The 21,227-nt window shown below is 40.8% G+C and overlaps 1 protein-coding gene across 1 annotated transcript; it reads right to left on the bottom strand.

The window, feature by feature from the left end:
* Positions 1 to 15,959: 15,959 nt before the first annotated feature.
* Positions 15,960 to 17,836, bottom strand: LOC112262341 (antimicrobial peptide NK-lysin-like). Its single transcript, XM_024438013.2, has 5 exons — positions 17,751 to 17,836; positions 17,491 to 17,570; positions 17,264 to 17,347; positions 16,986 to 17,143; positions 15,960 to 16,789 (listed from the first exon to the last, which is right to left on the bottom strand). The coding sequence occupies exons 1-5, from the start codon at positions 17,797 to 17,799 to the stop codon at positions 16,759 to 16,761; spliced, it is 402 nt and encodes a 133-aa protein (XP_024293781.1). The 5' UTR covers positions 17,800 to 17,836; the 3' UTR covers positions 15,960 to 16,758.
* Positions 17,837 to 21,227: the final 3,391 nt, after the last annotated feature.

The raw sequence follows: 21,227 nt of genomic DNA, 5'->3' as shown, positions 1-21,227 counted from the left end.
TGACACTGATGATTGGTTCAGCCTTGGTCTGGACCAGAAACCAATGTCTGTGGATCTGGAAATCCCCCCCCCGCAAAAAAAAAAAAAAACCATGCTAACTGAGGTGTTGCCTGAAATTACACTTTGTAAAACTTCCCCAAAAACACAAATAGGACCCAAAAAATTATTTTAAAAGAATGTTCTTACTGGGGTGTAGCCTACCATTTTGCCAGCAATGGAATTGTATAATTGCCCATCCATCTGGTAGGCCCACCATTTGCAGGCCATTGAATTGGCTTTATTAGTCATGATTCCTTTGACTAATCAATTTGGCTATGTAAGCTCTGAATATCAGCTACCGAACTTCATGATTTGTCACAAGCCTTTTTGCAATGTGTTTACAGTGAGAAATGCAGAAGTATTTAATTTTTTCGCTGTGATCAGCTTGTCAAAAATTGATTGATACAAATTGATGAAACCACTGATCTTGACAATGGGGTTAAACTCCTGGACAACCATTGTGATTGTCCATTCCATATTGCCCATTTTACTTTGACCTGTCCTGTTTTTAGGATAAGTTGTCTGTTCTGCAACTGAGTACTGTAAAAATACATTATTGTTCAACGCAATTTGTGAAAGGTGTGGAAATAGCTTTTCATCATTAATTGATTGCATGGAGTATTTCTAGAATTCATATTTCTATAAATTGTTCAGACGAAAACCCTTGCTGGATGTCATTTAAAGTAACTGTACAGTGAAAATATATTCTCAAACTCAAATAATGTTGTTCACTCATCCTGTACTCATATTTGTAGCAAAAGCATAAATTGGAGAGAAAAAAAACCCATCTCAAACTAGTATCTCAAACACACCATTTAAAAAATGCTTGCTTTTTCCTCATAGAACATGATGTCATCTCCCTGAGCAGGATGAGCTGGCCAATCAGTGGTCTACTAGCATAAGTATTTGTAATGACCGGTATACACCCACACCATTCGGTTGTTGAGGTACGCCCACACCCTTCAAAGAAAAGCTGCTTTTTAATATACTTAATTGCCATTTATTGGAAGGAAAATTATTTAACTCATATTGTAATTTAGTATAAGTAATATTTCACAGAAATCTTGAAACACTGGACAGTTACTTTAAGCCACCGACCAAATAATGAAGATTATTTACCCCAAACTGAGATTCTGAATAAAAAAGATAGCTAAAATGCCAACATGAGTGCCATCATAAAAATTATAAAAAAATACAATTATATGTTAGTCAGTAAAAATATTAATTGGATACATTTTCAGAGTTATATTAGAGGTGTCAAAGAAGGAGTTGTACTCTCTATCGATTGAGGTTTAAATTTTGCCTGTCCAAAAAGTTCACACAAACATACATTAAACATTTTGAAGAGTTCCTCTGTCCAGTGTCTGTGTTCTTTTGCTCATCTTTATCTTTTCTTTTTATTGGCCAGTCTGAGATATGGATTTTTCTTTGCAACTCTGCCTAGAAGGCCAGCATCCTGTCGCCTCTTCACTGTTGACGTTGAGACTGGTGTTTTGTGGGTACTATTTAATGAAGCTGCCAGTTGAGGACTTGTGAGGCGTCTGTTTCTCAAACTAGACACTCTAATGTACTTGTCCTCTTGCTCAGTTGTACACCAGAGCCTCCCACTCTTATTTCTATTCTGGTTAGAGCCAGATTGCTCTGTTCTGTGAAGGGAGCAGTACAAAGTGTTGTGCGAGATCTTCAGTTTCTTGGCAATTTCTCGACATGGAATAGCCTTCATTTCTCAGAACAAGAATATACTGATGAGTTTCAGAAGAAAGTTCTTTGTTTCTGGCCATTTTGAGCCTGTAACTGAACCCACAAATGCTGATGCTCCAGACACTCAACAAGTCTAAAGAAGGACAGTTTTATTGCTTCTTTAATCAGAACAACGGTTTTCAGCTATACTAACATAATTTAAAAAGGGTTTTCTAATGACCAATTAGCCTTTTAAAAAGATAAACTTGGATTAGCTAACACAACGTGCCGTTGGAACACAGGAGTGATCGTTGCTGATAATGGGCCTCTGTACACCCACAGTTGAGGTCGGATGTTTACATACACCTTAGCCAAGTACATTTAAACTCAGTCTTTCACAATTCCTGACATTTAATCCTAGTAAGAGATAATGATTTAGTTCAGCTTTTAATTATTTCATCACATTCCCAGTGGGTCAGAAGTTTACATACACTCAATTAGTATTTGGTAGCATTGCCTTTAAATTATTTAACTTGGGTCAATTGTTTCGGGTAGCCTTCCACAAGCTTCCCACAATAAATTGGGTGAATTTTGGCACAATCCTCCTGACAGGGCTGGTGTAACTGAGTCAGGTATGTAGGCCTCCTTGCTCACACACATTTTTTCAGTTCTGCCCACAAATGTTCTATAGGATTGAGGTCAGGGCTTTGTGATGGCCACTCCAATACCTTGAATTTGTTGTCCTTAAGCCATTTTGCCACACCTTTGGAAGTATGCTTGGGGTCATTGTCCATTTTGAAGACCCATTTGCGACCAAGCTTTAACATTCTGACTGAAGTCTTGAGATGTTGCTTCAATATATCCACATAATTTTCCTGCCTCATAATGCCATCTATATTGTGAAGTGCACCAGTCAAATCAAATCAAATTTTATTTGTCACATACACATGGTTAGCAGATGTTAATGCGAGTGTAGCGAAATGCTTGTGCTTCTAGGTCTGACAATGCAGTAATAACCAACAAGTAATCTAACTAACAATTCCAAAACTACTGTCTTATACACAGTGTAAGGGGATAAAGAATATGTACATAAGGATATATGAATGAGTGATGGTACAGAGCAGCATAGGCAAGATACAGTAGATGGTATCGAGTACAGTATATACATATGAGATGAGTATGTAAACAAAGTGGCATAGTTAAAGTGGCTAGTGATACATGTATTACATAAGGATGCAGTCGATGATATAGAGTACAGTATATACGTATGCATATGAGATGAATAATGTAGGGTAAGTAACATTATATAAGGTATCATTGTTTAAAGTGGCTAGTGATATATTTACATCATTTCCCATCAATTCCCATTATTAAAGTGGCTGGAGTTGAGTCAGTGTCAGTGTCAGTGTGTTGGCAGCAGCCACTCAATGTTAGTGGTGGCTGTTTAACAGTCTGATGGCCTTGAGATAGAAGCTGTTTTTCAGTCTCTCGGTCCCAGCTTTGATGCACCTGTACTGACCTCGCCTTCTGGATGATAGCGGGGTGAACAGGCAGTGGCTCAGGTGGTTGATGTCCTTGATGATCTTTATGGCCTTCCTGTAACATCGGGTGGTGTAGGTGTCCTGGAAGGCAGGTAGTTTGCCCCCGGTTTGCCCCCGGTGATGCGTTATGCAGACCTCACTACCCTCTGGAGAGCCTTACGGTTGAGGGCGGAGCAGTTGCCGTACCAGGCGGTGATACAGCCCGCCAGGATGCTCTCGATTGTGCATCTGTAGAAGTTTGTGAGTGCTTTTGGTGACAAGCCGAATTTCTTCAGCCTCCTGAGGTTGAAGAGGCGCTGCTGCGCCTTCTTCACGATGCTGTCTGTGTGAGTGGACCAATTCAGTTTGTCTGTGATGTGTATGCCGAGGAACTTAAAACTTGCTACCCTCTCCACTACTGTTCCATCGATGTGGATAGGGGGGTGTTCCCTCTGCTGTTTCCTGAAGTCCACAATCATCTCCTTAGTTTTGTTGACGTTGAGTGTGAGGTTATTTTCCTGACACCACACTCCGAGGGCCCTCACCTCCTCCCTGTAGGCCATCTCGTCGTTGTTGGTAATCAAGCCTACCACTGTTGTGTCGTCCGCAAACTTAATGATTGAGTTGGAGGCGTGCGTGGCCACGCAGTCGTGGGTGAACAGGGAGTACAGGAGAGGGCTCAGAACGCACCCTTGTGGGGCCCCAGTGTTCAGTCCCTCCTGCAGCAAAACTTCCCCACAACATGATGCTACCACCCCCGTGCTTCACGGTTGGGATGGTGTTCTTCGGCTTGCAAGCCTCCCCCTTTTTTCTCCAAACATAGTGATGATCATTATGGCCAAACAGTTCTATTTTTATTTCATCAGACCAGAGGACATCTCTCAAAAAAGCACAATCTTTGTCCCCATGTGTAGTTGCAAACCGTAGTCTGGATTTTTTTATTGCGGTTTTGGAGCAGTGGCTTCTTCCTTGCTGAGCGGCGTTTCAGATTATGTCGATATATGACTCGTTTTACTCTTGATATAGATACTTTTGTACCTGTTTCCTCCAGCACCTTCACAAGGTCCTTTGCTGTTGTTCTGGGATTGATTGGCACTTTTCGCAACAAAGTATGTTCATCTCCAGGAGACAGAACACGTCTCCTTCCTGAGATGTATGACGGCTGCGTGGTCCCATGGTGTTTATACTTGCGTACTATTGTTTGTACAGAAGAACGTGGTACCTTCAGGCATTTGGAAATTGCTCCCAAGGATGAACCAGACTTCTGGAGGTCTACAATTTATTTTCTGAGGTCTTGGCTGATTTCATTTGATTTTCCCATGATGTCAAGCAAAGAGGCACTGAGTTTGAAGTTAGGCCTTGAAATACATCCACAGGTACACCTCCAATCGACTCACATTATGTCAATTAGCCTATCAGAAGCTTCTAAAGCCATGACATAATTTTCTGGAATTTTCCAAGCTGTTTAAAGGCACAGTCAACTTCGTGTATGTAAACTTCTGACCCACTGGAATTGTGATAGAGTGAATTATTGTCACACCCTGACCATAGTTTGCTTTGTATGTTTTGGTTGGTCAGGGTGTGAGCTGAGTGGGCATTCTATGTTACATGTCTAGTTTGTCTAGTTCTATGTATGGCCTGATATGGTTCTCAATCAGAGGCAGGTGTTCGTCATTGTCTCTGATTGGGAACCATATTTAGGTAGCCTGTTTGGTGTTGGGTTTTTGTCGGGGGGTTGTCCTTGTTCCTGTGTACTTTGCACCAGTATTAGGCTGTTTCGGTTTTCGTGTTACGTTTATTGGTTTTTGTATTTTGATTCGTGTTTTTTACTTTGTTTCATTAAACATGGATCGCAATAGCCACGCCGCATTTTGGTCTGACTCTCTTTCACCTAAGGAAAACCGTTACAATTATAAGTGAAATAATCTGTCTGTAATCAATTTTTGGAAAAATTACTTGTGTCATGCACAAAGTTGATATCCTAACCAACTTGCCAAAACTATAGTTTGTTAACAAGAAATTTGTGGAGTGGTTGTAAAACGGGTTTTAATGACTCCAACCTAAGTGTATGTAATCTACCGACCTCAACTGTATGTAGATACAACACAAAAAAACACACAAAAAAATCAGCCGTTTACAGCTACACAAGTCAATTACAACATTAACAATGTCTACACATTATACATCCGGCGCCGACAGAGATGGCCACCTCGCTTCGCGTTTTCAGGAAACTATGCAGTATTTTGTTTTTTTAATGTATTATTTCTTACATTGTTACCCCAGGAAATATTAAGTTTTATCACATACAGCCGAGGGGAACTTTTGGATAAAAGAGCAACGTGAACTTACCAACATTATGACCAGGAATACGACTTTCTCGAAGCGGATCGTCTGTTTGGACCACCACCCAGGACAATGGATCGGATCCCAGCCGGCGACCCAAAACAACAGTGCCGCTGGAGGGGCAGAAGAAGCGGTCTTCTGGTCAGGCTCCATAGACGGGCACATCGCGCACCGTTCCCGAGTTAACTACTCGCCAACGTCCAGTCTCTTGACAACAAGGTAGACGAAATCCCAGCAAGGGTTGCCTTCCAGAGAGCCATCAGAGATTGTAATGTTCTTTGTTTCACGGAAACGTGACTCACTCGAGACAAGCATTCTGAGTCGGTACAGCCAGCTGGTTTCTTCACACATCACGCCGACAGAAACAAACATCTCTCTGGTAAGAAGAAGGGAGGGGGGTATGCCTTATGATTAACGAGACGTGGTGTGATCATAACAACATACAGGAACTCAAGTCCTTCTGTTCACCTGTTTTAGAATTCCTTACAATCAAATGTCGACCGCATTATCTACAAAGAGAATTCTCTTAGATTATAATCACAGCCGTATATATCCCCCCCAAGCAGACACATCGATGGCACTGAATGAACTTCATTGGACTCTATGTAAACTGTAAACTACATATCCTGAGGCTGCATTCATTGTAGCTGGGGCTTTTAATGAGTTTTTCTTCTTCTTTGGGATAGGGTTGGCGGATCGCGTCCACAATTTAGGTGCATACATCCCCACCTACTGTACTGGAGAGTGAGGCCAGTCACGGCCTACCTACATTAACATCTGATAATACAGAATTGGGGAAAAGGAAAATTAACCCTGCCTACTATTAGTCCTCACTAAAAAAACACCACCCCATTCCACTATTTAACCCTATCTAATCCTACTCCAGGCCAACCGTCTGGGAGGGCAGAACACTACCACTCAACACCCCCTGCAAATCTTCTGCAGTAAAACCTTGCAATCCCAAGTACTTCTCTGCAGCTGCCACCATAACCTCTATTTTCTGTGACTTGTGTTCCATTTCTGCAGTACAGATGTCAACCACGGCTATGAATGCTAAGAAAGCCACCTTACTGAAGCACATATTCCCATCCCTCTCTATTGGTCTCTGCCTACTCACAGGAATCCTCATAGGATCCTTCACCCTGTACCCATCTTCCTCTAGCCCTCTCTTCACTGCTTCAGCATACGACAGCATATGAATCTGTACTACTGATCCTGGAAACCTCAACGTGCCTTTCTCTCACCAGACACCTCTGATCTCAGCCCCATGGGCACCCCCACAGTTTACACACACAACGTTCTTCACCGATACTACACGTTCCATCTAGGAATCTCCCTCCTACACACTGCTGCAACATGACCATAAACTTGGCACCTAAAACACATTAGTATTTTAGGAACACAAGCTCTCACGGGATAACTAATACATCCTAACGTCACCTTGTTGGGCAACGACATCAACACTCAACAGGACAGACAATGTCTTCTCTGTTTCACCACGCTGCATCACACCAAACAGCTGGTGTCACAGACACCAGGAATCTTCCATTTAATCTGATCCCCCTCAACACCTAATCCCACCCTGTTATCACTCCTTTAATCAATGAGATGGACTAGCTGCCAGAATTAGTCTGCTGGCGGTGCATTCATTACTCGGATTCTATTGAAAAACGTTTTGCAATGGAAACCATTTACTCCAAATGGATAACGTTTTGCAACGAAAACGGTAGGTTCTATTGGACAGATGCAGGTAGGTCCCTTCCCATTTCATTCCATTTCATCTGTTTCCTTCCATTTGGTTCATATAGTAAAAGCTAAACGTTTTATTTTGCAAAACGTTTTGAAACAGACCAAAGGTTTCAATGTACTTCCTGAATTGACTTGAATTAAACTATAATTGATCCCAACCCTGCCGTATATTCAATGTGTCAAATTTAGTTTCACTGATGTTTATCCCTAGTAAATGTGGCGAGTGGGTAATCTGACTCTACTATTAGTCCTATTAGCCAACTTACAATCATTGGATAACAAAATAGATGAGCCACGATCATGAATACCCTACCAACGGGACATTAAAAACTATAGTATCTTATGTTTCACCGAGTCGCGGCTGAACGACGACATGGATAACATACAGCTGGCGGGTTTTACGCTGCATCGGCAAGATAGAACAGCTGCCTCTGGTAAGACAAGGGGTGGTGGTCTGTTTATATTTGTAGACAACAGCTGGTGCACAAAATCTAATAAAATCACAATCTAATAAATCTAATATTAAGTCTCAAGGTTTTGCTCACCTGAGGTAGAGTATCTCATGAAAAGCAGTAGGCTATTTACCAAGAGAGTTTTCATCTATATTTTTTGTAGTTGTCTATTTACCACCACAAACCGATGCTGGCACTAAGACCGCACTCAATGAGCTGTATATGGCTATAAGCAAACCGGAAAACGCTCATTCAAAGGCTCATAGTAGCTGAGGACTTTAATGCAGGGAAACTTAAATCAGTTTTACCTCATTTCAACCAGCATGTTAAATGTGATAATGAGCACAAAAAAACCTTGCTTACGCAGGTTCTAAGAAGCCCATTTATAACTTGAACGGACCTGTGATCTTTGAATCTCAAATTAATTTAAAATTAGCGGCATCTGAATGTGCCTTAAAATCAGTGATTTCCCATTACAGGATGCTGGCACAAATTAGTGTTTAATCAGGAATAACCATGGACCAAAAGAGAAAAGCAAACTTTTTGGAGACGCGATCATTTGTGACAGGATGCGGCTGAATGATGGCTATGATATACCTGACCTGTCACTTATTTCCCTCTGGAATATCCCAGTAGTGAGGAATCCCAGAGTGGACAGTACTTGGACAGATACGGGTATGGTATGATTACAGCGTGTCTTCCTTTCCAGATTAGGGGCTAAATCCGCGCACAAATCTAACGGAACATTTCTTGGGAAACGATAGCGATGTATAAACCATAGATCATCATGCGCAAAAAAAGTAATTCCGGTCTCTGAAAACTCTCTCTCTTCTAAAATAACGGTTTACAATGTCTTCCAATAACGCAAGAACAGCCATGGTTACTTTTTTCTAATTTGACACACTACTTATAGAACATCGCATCCTGTTTCTAATTCAGACACCTTGCGTCTGGCAATTAATTCCTCACACCTTTAATTGATAATTCATAACAAATTGTTCATTAAGTTATTGCAAAATTCACCACAGACTTGGAAGTATATGTATCCCAAACTGCAATACCCCTATATAACCAGTAGGAAAATCACTTACGCCAAGTCTAGACTTTACTTAGAGATAAGATAATTTCCTCGTTAAAGTAAGGTTTTATAAATAACTACTTGTACGTGGTTTTCTGCGTAAGTCATATTTAAGATATAAATTGATTAAGTTAATTTTATAAATTAGGCCCCAGGTACTTATATATGTGGCCAATCTATCAACAGATCCCCATTTATCTTCGTAGGGGGTAGTGGAGTTTTGTTTGTTCTGAAATCAATTTCCAGCTCTTTTCTTTTCTCAACAAGAAGGTTATCTGCGCACCAATGGACAAATATAGCTGTTTCTATGTCAACCTTGAAGAGAGGCTTGGTCTGGGTGGAGGAAACCCACAATAGAGGTGTGTAGCAGCTGCACTGATGACACACACACACCCTGTCTTACCCTGTAATTCCCTGTAGAACCCATATGGAAGCGAACAATAAAAGGAACCCAAGCACATCTACCCTTTCATTTCCTTCTTTCTTTCTCTTATAACATTATGCTGAGTGAAGTTTCTGTTTTGCTTGCCTTGTAGTGTCCTTGGGAGTCTTGAATGTCACTTGAAAATGAGTCACTAATGTTTAATGAACTATAAGGGACATTCGTTGCCAATGGAACTACAACCTATGTTTTTTCTCTCTCGTTCTGCAGTGTCGTTGTCCTCCAGTAAGGGATTCTCTCTGAGGAAGACTGACGACAACCCCCAACCTTCCAAGTCACCCCAGACCCACCACAGCACTCAGCAGGTCAGAGACACAGAGTAAGAGCTGACCTGACTCAAATACTATTTGAGCATTTGCTTCAGCCTGCCTACAGTGCCAGGCAGATAGGGTTTGCACTTGTGGACCTATTGGTACCATTGCAAAAGGCAACCTCAATCAAGTACAGCAAATACAGAATAGGCTAATACGGGAACATCAGTCGTCAAGATTCTGTCTTCATTCATACTTAGACGTTGATGAATGTTAAGGATGAAAGTATGGAGATGAAGAGATATTAAGGTCCTAAAGAGGTAAACAAACAGTCAAAGATATGTCTTGGACTCTGGCGCAAGAGGGATGATGACACCCAATTGGAATTTTCCACCAAAGTCAATTTAGAGCTCTCTTGTATTTTGCATCATTGGATAGGCAGTTTATGTGAACGAATGGGTATTGAATGGTTTCTAACATAGAAATATAATGACTAGACTGGTTTACCCATCACAGATCATGAACTTGAATTGGGATTTAGGAACTATTTCTGTTATAGCGATGAGACCAGGGCGCAGCGTGATGTGAATACATCTTCTATTTTAATGAAACGAAGAACACTTCAACAAACTTACAAAAACAACGTGACGCTATATAGAATAAGTGCAGACACAGGTAACTAATACATAGACAATCACCCATGAATTACCCAAGGAATATGGCTGCCTAAATATGGTTCCCAATCAGAGACAATGATAAACAGCTGCCTCCAAGGCAACCATAGACATACAAAACACCTAGACAAGTAAACAACCCTATAAACATACAAAAACCCTAGACAGGACAAAAACACAACAAACCACCCCTTGTCACACCCTGACCTAACCAAAATAATAAAGAAAACAAAGATAACTGAGGTCAGGACGTGACAATTTCTGGTATTTGAACACCTGAAGTGTATTGTTAATCCATGCAGTCTGTGAGTGTGTCCAGAGGAGAACAAGCATGTGGTTGGTCTGTGTGAGGTCAGGACGGCAGTACCTCTGTGTCAGTGTGTGGCCTCAGCCTGTCTCCCTATGTCTCTCTTCTCCTCCGCGCCCTCAAACTGCAGGCCAGACTAACCCAGCTGTCTGGCAATCGTTTCCATGACGACCTCTTCCCAGAGCTGGTCAACCCCACAATGCCCGGACTCCACCTCCTGAAAGTGTCCTCCAATCACATAATGTGGGAGGGTCTTAAGACGACAGTGAATGCCTTGGAAGGGCAGCACCCCTGGACGTTTCCCACATTTTGTTACTTTACAACCTTATTCTAAAATGGATTAAATAGTTCCCCCCCCCCCTCTATCTACAGACAATACCCCATAACAACAAAGCAACAACAGGTTTTTAGAAATTATTGCAAATGTATTGACAAAAAACAGAAAGAACTTATTAACAATAGTAATCAGACCCTTTGCTATGAGACTCAATTGAGCTCAGGTGCATCCTGTGTCCATTGATCAACCTTGAGATGTTTCTACAACTTGATTGGAGTCCTCCTGTTGTAAATTCAATTGTCTGGATATGATTTGGAAAGGCATACCTGTCTATATTAGGTCCCACAGTTGACAGTACATGTAACACTGCGGGAGCCTTGCCGAAGCTGGAGTAACTTACGGGCAGCCTCTCTCCCAGACAGTGGAGCATCGAAAACCTTCTTTACCTCTGCCACAAACTCCTCCAGACTGAAGCATTCAGCCAACTGTTGTTCCCATACTGCCATAGTCCAGGCGAGAGCCTTCCCGGACATCAGTGTGATGAGGTATGGTATCTTAGAGTGGTTCGAGAAGGGCTGCAGCTCAATGATGAGTGAACACTGAGCGAGAAACGCCCGACAGGTGCCCTGGCAACAGACAAACAGAGAACACAGGTATAAATAGACAGGGGATAATGTGGAAGATGGGCGGCACCTGGAAGGGTGTGGAGACAAGCACAAAGACTGGTGAAACAGATCAGGATGTGACAGATTTACTGTTTATTTGAGGAATATACTGCCATATCTGAGCTTTACATTTACATTCCTCTCCAAGTGGTTTTGGACAAGAAGGAATCACATTTTTAAATGTAATTGAAGCATTACATTATTTCAACTTTTCTGGTCTTGTTCATTTCTCAATAAAACCCCTTGTGTTAATTCATACAATTATCCTCAGTGGTGTTTGACTTATTGTCAGTATCACTGGAATGGCTTGTAACAAGAGGATGGAATGTGGTGTGATTTCTTAATTAAACTCCATAGAGTCAATGTCTGGAAAACAGCATTTTGAAATGGGTTTCCTTGGCCAGCAACCGCACACAAGCCTGAGATCACAATGCACAATGCCAAGCGTCGGCTGGAGTGGTGTGAATCTCACCGCCATTGGACTCTGAATCAGTGTAAATGCGTTCACTGGAGTTCACCACAAACACTAATATAACATTAGTTTTGATATAACGTTTGATTTGATTTACACTGAGCTTTCCAATATCTCAGATGCATTTCAGACACTTTTGATTAAGTTTGCTATGTATTTTTGTGTTAATCATGGCAGTAAAGGCAAATGTAATGCTTCAAATAATTTGTTCATTTTTATTTTTCATATACCTACAGGTTTCCTAAAATACAAATTAAAATAGTAATAACATGGACCATTTAGCTATCTTAAAACAACTCCATATGTTAGCTTAGTAGATCTAGCCCTAAATCTATCCCTTCCAAGCCAACTGAACTATTTTTGATCAATATGTCAATGTGGTGTATTCTGCTGGAAACATACGCTGAGTGTACTGCTCTTTCCATGACATACAGGACATGGCTTAATCTGTAACTGATGAATTACAATGATCAGACAGTGGAGAGATGGAAAAAGTATATACTGAAGGCCTAAAAGATGAAGTCTTTCCAAGTACCATCCTGTTGACTTGTAAGGTTTGTGTCTTGTGGTTAATGTGAGTTGTACTAGCAATATGTCTTAAAGGCTGACCACACCGCTCGCATCGCGTGAGCGAGCGTTGAAAAATAAATGTAGAAATCTGTTATTCAATTATTGCACCTACACTGCTGGCACGCGTCAACGAGCGTCTGCGTTGCCATGGGCTAAAATAGAACTCCTTTCTATTTCTGACGCAGATCGCGCTATAAATCCTGCCTCTCCCATCTCCTCAGTGGTTTATAGAAGCAGGTACCCACGTGCCATCTCCTCATTGGTTATACCCACGTGGGTGATTGAAAGACGAGCTGTGTTGACGGTCGGTGTAGTAATACTATGGAAGTTTAGATGCCAATCACCATATAAGTTCAAAGATGAAAAAGCCTGGAAGGAGGAGAGATGACTAGAAACGATTTGGTTGACCGTTTTATGTGTGGATTAATTGTTGGAGTAGAGGACCTTCTGCATTTCAGGTAAAATAATAACTCAATGTTTATATCCCAGGACAAATTACCTAGCAACAGCAAGCTAGCTAAATAGGATAAATTAGCTAGTAAGTGAAAGCTAATTAGCTAAATTGCCATAAATGTTTAATGCTTGTCGACCTGTTCCCAAATTAATGTAATTGGTTCAGAGTTTGTTTTGATATTTTAACCTGCGTGTCGTGATCGCGTTTGGTGTAGGGGGACAGAATAAATGTATGCACGATGGCGCACGTGCGCAGCCAGTTTGGGTTCCATGTTAGGTGGGTTTGTATAGGGGGCTGTGGAAAGAGGGGCTTCTATATATAAAGGGGCTTGTCTGATTCCTCAGTCACAGAACCAAACACGACTTTACTCTTCATCTCTCCCACCACAAATCATGAAGACACCTTTGGTCCTCCTTGCCCTCAGTCTGCTGGCTTGTTCAGGTGAGATTCTATTTATTAACTCAAGTATTAACTACTGTATATTCAGGACATACATTGGGATAGGGTGCAAGGGGAACTGTGGGTGGGAGGCCTAAATCAACTCCAAGTTCACCTTTGGTTTCAGAACCATACAAGTGAAGTACCCATCACTTGAGTGACGCATACATTTTTCTTTACAGTTTGGGAAATCCATGGGCAATGCCAAGAGGTTGACCTTTATGACCAGGAAGTAGTGGAAGCACAGCTGGAAAAGTGCATGGTAATATTATGCTATGGTCAAAATGTTATGAACTAGCAGAAAGTGTAGACATTTCTGCAACTTCTATAAGAAAATTCAACCTGCTACTGTGTAACAGAACTTAACCATAGACGTACATTACCGTTCAAAAGTTTGGGATTACTGAGAAATGTCCTTGTTTTTGAAAGAAAAGTAAATTGTTTGTCCATTAAAATAACAGCAAATGAATCAGAAATCAAATCTAATTTTATTTGTCACATACACATGGTTAGCAGATGTTAATGCGAGTGTAGCGAAATGCTTGTGCTTCTAGTTCCGACCATGCAGTAATATCTAACAAGTAATCTAACAATTTCACAACAACTACCTTATACACACAAGTGTAAAGGAATGAATAAGATTATGTACGTAAAATATATGGATGAGTGATGGCCGAACGGCATTGGCAAGATGCAGTAGATGGTTTAGAGTACAGTATATACATTTGAGATGAGTAATGTAGGGTATGTAAACATTATATAAAGTGACATAGTTTAAAGTGACTAGTGATGCATTTATTACATCCAATTTTTAATTATTAAAGTGGCTAGAGATTGAGTCAGTATGTTGGCAGCAGCCACTCAATGTCAGTGATGGATGTTTAACAGTCTAATGGCCTTGAGATAAAAGCTGTTTCTCAGACTCTCGGTCCCAGCTTTGATGCACCTGTACTGACCTCGCCTTCTGGATGGTAGCGGGGTGAACAGGCAGTGGCTCGGGTGGTTGTTGTCCTTGATGATCTTTTTGGCCTTCCTGTGACATCAGGTGGTGTAGGTGTCCCGGAGAGCAGGTAGTTTGCCCCCGGTGATGCGTTGTGCAGACCTCACTACCCTCTGGAGAGCCTTACGGTTGTGGGCGGAGCAGTTGCCGTACCAGGCGGTGATACAGCCCAACAGGATGCTCTCGATTGTGCATCTGTAAAAGTTTGTGAGTGTTTTTGGTGACAAGCCGAATTTCTTCAGCCTCCTGAGGTTATAAGTACAAAGAGTCGTTCAAAGAGAATGAATGGTTCGTGTAGTTCTCATCACTATCAGACAGATAATAAAATTTACCCAGCAGCCAATCCCCCACACCCACACAAATATGGTAATTATCTTATGCCTTAACTATGTCTTTTGTGTGTATCACCTTGTGACTAAATCATCTTGGATGTTTGCATCAGATGGGATTCAACTCATAGCAGGCAGCCAAGCAAGCATCTCTCTCGCTCTAGCTCCCTTCCGCTTCAACTAACCAGAAGTTGCGGGTCATACCTTGTTTAATAAAAGCCTTTCATAAAAAAGACAAAAATGAATTCTGCCCTGTTAGTTTGTTGTAATTATCCATTTCAGAAAACAACCTCTTACTACAAGGACACCACATTCAGGAAGTGTCATCATTTCTTTGGTGGGGAAAGAAATGTTGCAAAGCTAAATAAATATAAACTATTGTTCCATGTTTCATGTTGTTGGTCTGTATGTCCCACTTATATTTCCACCCTGTTTGGCTAAATTATAGAGAAGATTAACAAAATGTCAGTATTCACCATTATGTTAGCTCAGTCTTGCTCATTTGCCAAGCTACTATATGACTAATTAGGCTCCAAATGTCCACACTTTTACAAATATGCAACAGGTTTGAAAATTAATGTACGTTCCTGAGCTTGACCAATATGTCCTTTTTCTGATAGAATAGAAAAAAAGATGTACTTTTCCTCAAAAAAGTTATGAGGAAATAATTTATAGGAATGACCCAGCTGGCAATCAGCTGTTTTATAACACTACAGGTTGAGAGCCAGATTGAAGCAAAGCTTCCTGGAGTCTGCTGGAGATGTAAGTGGGTCCTGAGGAAGGTGACGAACATGATGCCTAAACACAGAGGACAAACAGCATGACATCTGACGCCCACACCATTCTGTTGTTGGGTACGCCCACACCACTCACAGAAAAGTTGCTTTTTAACATACTTAATTAAAACATTTAGGAAGGAAAACTATTTCATTCATATTGTTCTTCATTATAAGTCATATTTCATAGAAATCTGGAAACACTGGACAGATACGTTTTGGAATAGTTACTTTAAGCCATCTACCAAACAATCAATACTTTTTCTTCAGAAAACTAAGATTCTAAATAAAAAAGTTAGCCAAAATGTGTTCCTAGACAATGTAATTAAATGCTTTATCATAAAGAATATTACGATATGTTCATACATAAAAGTTCTAGTTAGATACATTTCTAGAGTTATGTTAGACGTGTCAAAGAAGAGTTGGAGTTGTATTCTCTGTCAATTGAGGTTTATTTTTTGCCCAAACAAAAAAGATCACACAAACATTTTCAACCTTTTGGACTAAAATTGCAAAATTTTTACATTTGTACGTGATACAAAAAAAGAGTGCAATTTAAAATTGACACATACATTATTATAATCATTTGATCCAGAAAGCTGTGGTATATTTAAGCAATAAGGCTCGAGGGGGTGTGGTATATGGCAAATATACCACGGCTAAGGGCTGTTCTTAAGCACGACGCAACACAGAGTGCCTGGATACAGCCCTAGCCATGGTATATTGCCTATATATCACAAACCCCAGAGGTGCCTTATTGCTATTATAAAGTGGTTACCAACGTAATTAGAGCAGTAAAGAATTTTTTTTGTCATACGCGTGGGATACGGTCTGATATTCCACGGCTGTCAGCCAATCAGCATTCATGGCTCGAACCACCCAGTTCATAAGAGACAGTATACCACGGGTATGACGCAAAACAACTGACTTACTTTTCTAATTACAATGGTAACCTGTTTATAATATCAACAAGGCAACTCGGGGGTTTGTGTTATAGGGCCGTTACACCACAGCTAAGGGCTGTATCCAGGCACTCTGCAGGCACTCTGGCCTTATTGCTTAATTATAAGACATGTTCCCAAAACATTATTTCAGAACATAATCATTCCAACTTCATCATCCATTTATACGTTTGTGTTGTGACTAGTTTGAAAAAGAAAGAGCAAGAGGCTGGCAGCATAGCATTGTCATGACACCTGAACATCATCTTCTCACTTTGGAATCTGGATACTGGCTGCTTGGTCAGTAGCTCAGGTCCAAAACTTCCTTTGGTCTAAAGACACATAAAAAGACTACATCAGTGGAAGATCGGAAGACATAACCGAAGATTGGAAGACATAACATTTTCATATGAATTAATACATTTGACTCTATACTGTTTCAATTAACAAGCACGGGTGATCATCGCAATACTCGTTAGTTGTCTGAACAGTGACTAAAGAGTATGTCGAATGGTTTCTTGTACTCACTTGCAGGCCTTAATGTTAACACAGATGGTCCTCACATCATCACTTGTGCTAAGCTCCTCAATCAGCACCCACAAGTGTTTTTTCACCAGGCCTTTACACCCAGATTTTAGGAAGCCAATATTATCGCAAACGGACAATAGCGTCTGCTTTAGCTCCTCCTGTTGACAAGGAATCATCATCAACAACAGTTGACATTTTCAGAGAAATATCACTATAATAGAAAATAGTGCAATTTTATTAAAGGACACTCTTATCAATTGTAATGCTATGGTAGCTACCTGGCTAGAGGAAGTGGAGATTGATTTCTTCACTTTGTTCAGTGCCCACTTACACACCCAGCAGGTCCCCTTTAGCTGTTGCTCCTTTAGAAACCACAAACAGACAAGGACAAAACACACTTAAAAAAAATATAACCACCCCCCAAATTATTATTATGAATTAAATTATGGTGTGATGTATTCAGTGTTATGGTTTAAGTACATTTGAATATGTAATGTGAGATTACCATGCGCTTTTCCGGCTTTGCTTCCAGTACTTCCTGGTCATCAAGGTCAACCTCTTGGCATTGCCCATGGATTTCCCAAACTGCAAAGACAAAATGACACAACAGTCACTCAAGTGATGGGTACTTCACTTGTACTGTACTGAAACCAAAGGTGAACTTGGAGTTGATTTAGGCCCCCTGCCCACAGTTCCCCTTGCACCCTGACCCAATGTATGTGCTGCATATACAGTAGTTACTATTTGAGTTAAATAAAATCTCACCTGAACAAGCCAGCAGACTGAGGGCAAGGAGGACCAGAGATGTCTTCATGATTTGTGGTGGTGGAGATGTGAAGAGTAAAGTCGTGTTGGGGTTTGGTAAAGTGACTTAGGAATCAGACAAGCCCCTTTATATATAGAGGCCCCTCTATCCACAGCCCCCTGTACAAACCCCACCTACAGTTCAATCTATTGATAGTACAATTAACATAAACCACAAGACACAAACCTTACAAGTCAACAGGATGTTACTGTTTAGACCTACAGTACATATTGATGCGGAGCAATTTTCATAGTCACCTTTTTCCGTCTCTCCACTCTCTGATCTTCATTTTAATTAATCAATTACAGATCAAGCCATGTACTGTATGTCATGGAAAGAGCAGGTATTCTTAATGTTTTGTACACTCAGTGTATGTTTCCAGCAGAATACACCACACTGACATATTGATTAAAATGTGTTCAGCTAGCTTAGAAGTGATACATTTAGGGCTACTAAGCTAAGATATGAAGTTAAGATAGTAATACAATTGACCATTTAGCTATTTTAATTTGTATTTTAGCAAACCTGCAGGTATATGATTTTTTTGTTTGTTTACAAATTACTTGATTAAGCATTACATTTGACCTTACTGCTATAGAAACCCATTGTATAACAGAAAATTCATAGCAAAATAAATCAACATGAGGTATGTTTTGAAGTATCTTAAATGCATCTGAGAGTTATAGGAAAGCTCAAGGTAAATCAAATGATATATGAAAACAAATGTTATGTTAGTGTTTGTGCTTAACTCTGCTTCAGAGTCCAATGGCGGCGAGCTTTACACCACTCCAGCCGACGCTTGGCATAGTACATTTGGATTTTATGCTTGTGTGTGGCTGCTGGCCAAGAAAAACCATTTCAAAATGATGTTTTTCGGACATTGACTCTAGGGGGCTTAATTAAGAAATCACACCACATTCCATCCTCTTGTTGCAAGCCGTTACAGTGACACTGTAAATAAGTCAAGCAACACTGAGGATGATTGTTTTAATTAACACAAGGGTTATTATTGAGAAATGAACAAGACCAGAAAAGTTTAAATAATCCTTTCAGTAATATTTCAATTACATTTAAGAATTTGATTCCTCCTATTCCTAAACCAGTTGGATAGAAATGTAATGTAAAGAAGATATGGCAGTATATTCCTCAAATAAACAGTAAACCATGTGTATCCTTTATGTAGCCAATGACGATCATTATTGAATTTGGTAATATGGTTATTGTACATTTGTTTTATATCTTGGCTAATTAAATTTCCCTACATGGATTAAAAAGTAGCGTGTATTCTAATTGAAAGTAAGATTGAATGTAAAGATCAGTCCCGCCAGGATTCTGCGATTCCACATATTATGCAATTACGTAATTTGACCAATCACCACACTATTTTCGCTAGCTACAGATTGTAACACCATATAATTTGTCTCAATCAATGAGAGAAGTTTTGAAAAAGACAAGATGGCGGTGTACACCAGTGGAGGCTCCTCAGAGGAGGAAGGGGAGGACCATCCTCTTCATTGAAATGTCATAATAACAATAGTGTAACATAAAAACTCAGTAAAACAGTATAAAACTATACTAAATATATTCATATGTTACCAAATAATTGATTAAAACACACTGTTTTGCAATTAAGTTTTATGGTAACTTCAACAGCACTCTCTGGTGTAGCACCATGGTTTAGCCGGAGGACAGCTAGCTTCCATTTTCCTCTGGCTACAATGCCTTCAATACAAAACCTAGGAGGTTTTTAGGCCTCACCCACTTCCATAGACCTACATGGTAATTATGACCACTTCCGGAGGACGTCCTCCAACCAATCAAAGCTTTTGCAGTATGAACTGACATGTTGTCCATCCAATCATAGGATTAGGATCAGATAATTAACCTAGTGTGTTGTATTGGGGTTGTGCCGTAGAGTATTATGGGGGGGGGTAGATATTGGATATAAATTAAGAGTGAAAAGTGTTTGTTGAGCATTTTTAGGATATTATTCCATTCAAATGAGTTTCTTCAAATTACAGGAGACGGAAGTGGTAGATTATAAATTGTTTTCTTGGTTTTAGAACTGCTCAATGAATCCCCTCATGCACCCGTAGTTTTGGGGGTTTTATGGCTCCAGAGGCACAATCCTCTAATCAACTGGGCTACTGGTTCTATCATGGGCTACTGGTTCTATCATGGGCCCGTTCTGCCACGCCATTGTCTGAAGTAGGCACAACCTGCCCCGGGATGTCTTCCTGCGGGCTTGGGAGAGGCCTCGGATCTCTTGGCCATTTACGCGGAGTACTAGGAACTCCGGGAGGTTTTCAAAGAGGCCCGCGCTACATCTCTCCATCTGCATCTACCTTTTGACTGCACTCTCGACCTTCTACCAGGAACTACATTGCCTCGGGGGCGTCTTTATTCCCTGTCGGGTCCGGAGACCAAGACCATGGAAAGTACATTGAGGAATCTCTTGCTGCCGGGCATATTCATCCTTCTGCCTCCCCCGCCGGCGCAGGGTTCTTCTTTGTGTTGAAAAAGGACAAATCTCTGCGGCCGTGTATCGACTACTGGGGCCTTAATGAGATAACAGTTACAAAACATTACCCTCTACCACTCATCTCCTCAGTTTTCGAGCCTCTCCAGGCGACAATCTTCTCAATGTTGGAGCTTTGGGAACGCCTACCATCTGGTTCGGATATGGGAAGGAGATGAATGGAAGACAGCTTTTAACACGGCTAGCGGGCACTATGCGTACCTTGTTATGTCATTTGGACTGACCAATGCTCCCGCAGTGCTCCAGGCCCTGGTCAACAATGTGCTTCATGACATGTTGAACTGGTTTGTGTTTGTCTACCTTTACGACATCCTTGTTTTTTCCCGGTTAGCTCAAGAACATGTCCTTCACGTCCAACATGTCCTTCAGCATCTCCTGGAGAACCAGCTTTTTGTTAGCTCAATGATACATTGTACATTGTATGCAAACTGATATGTGACACGTATTAATGCTCTGCCCCACCTGCCCTGAATGACAGGTCACCACTGCTCCTGAGACATGTGTTTGGGGTTTAAAAAATATTGTTATTTATCTTTTATTGTAGGTTTTATTTTACATTACAGTCAATTGGTACAGTAGGTGAAAAACATAGTCGCGGCAGGAAGATAAAAATGGCAAGGTCACACCCCCACACGTCATAGCATTGAAAATCCCAGAATGTCCTCTCAAAGGTACAGTGGCTTGTATGGCCTCGGAGATACGGACCAAGAACTGATGTCTTTTAGAGAGGACAAAAATGAAATACTAGGAGGATATCAGCACATGCTTCTTAGCTTGAATACCAAAGGCAAAGTAGTGCAGCAGATAAGTGGATGACATACTCTACTTTCCTTTCAACCTGTGAATTGTTTTCACAGCTTCCAAGGCACCTGCCTCAGACCCGTGGTTTAGGTTTACT

Source organism: Oncorhynchus tshawytscha, linkage group LG11 (genome assembly GCF_018296145.1).
Source record: "Oncorhynchus tshawytscha isolate Ot180627B linkage group LG11, Otsh_v2.0, whole genome shotgun sequence".
Taxonomy (NCBI): domain Eukaryota; kingdom Metazoa; phylum Chordata; class Actinopteri; order Salmoniformes; family Salmonidae; genus Oncorhynchus; species Oncorhynchus tshawytscha.
The sequence above is the reverse complement of the archived record's forward strand: the minus strand, read 5'-3'. Positions and strand labels throughout refer to the sequence as shown.

What these genes read in the sequence shown, in the direction of transcription:
- LOC112262341 (XM_024438013.2), bottom strand. Translation starts at nt 17,799, where the DNA reads ATGAAGACATCTCTGGTCCTCCTTGCCCTCAGTCTGCTGGCTTGTTCA. An exon ending in CAAAGCCGGAAAAGCGCATG is followed by an intron (nt 17,348 to 17,490) that starts GTAATCTCACAT and finishes TGGTTTCTAAAG; the next exon opens with GAGCAACAGCTAAAGGGGAC. An exon ending in TCTCCACTTCCTCTAGCCAG is followed by an intron (nt 17,144 to 17,263) that starts GTAGCTACCATA and finishes CCTTGTCAACAG; the next exon opens with GAGGAGCTAAAGCAGACGCT.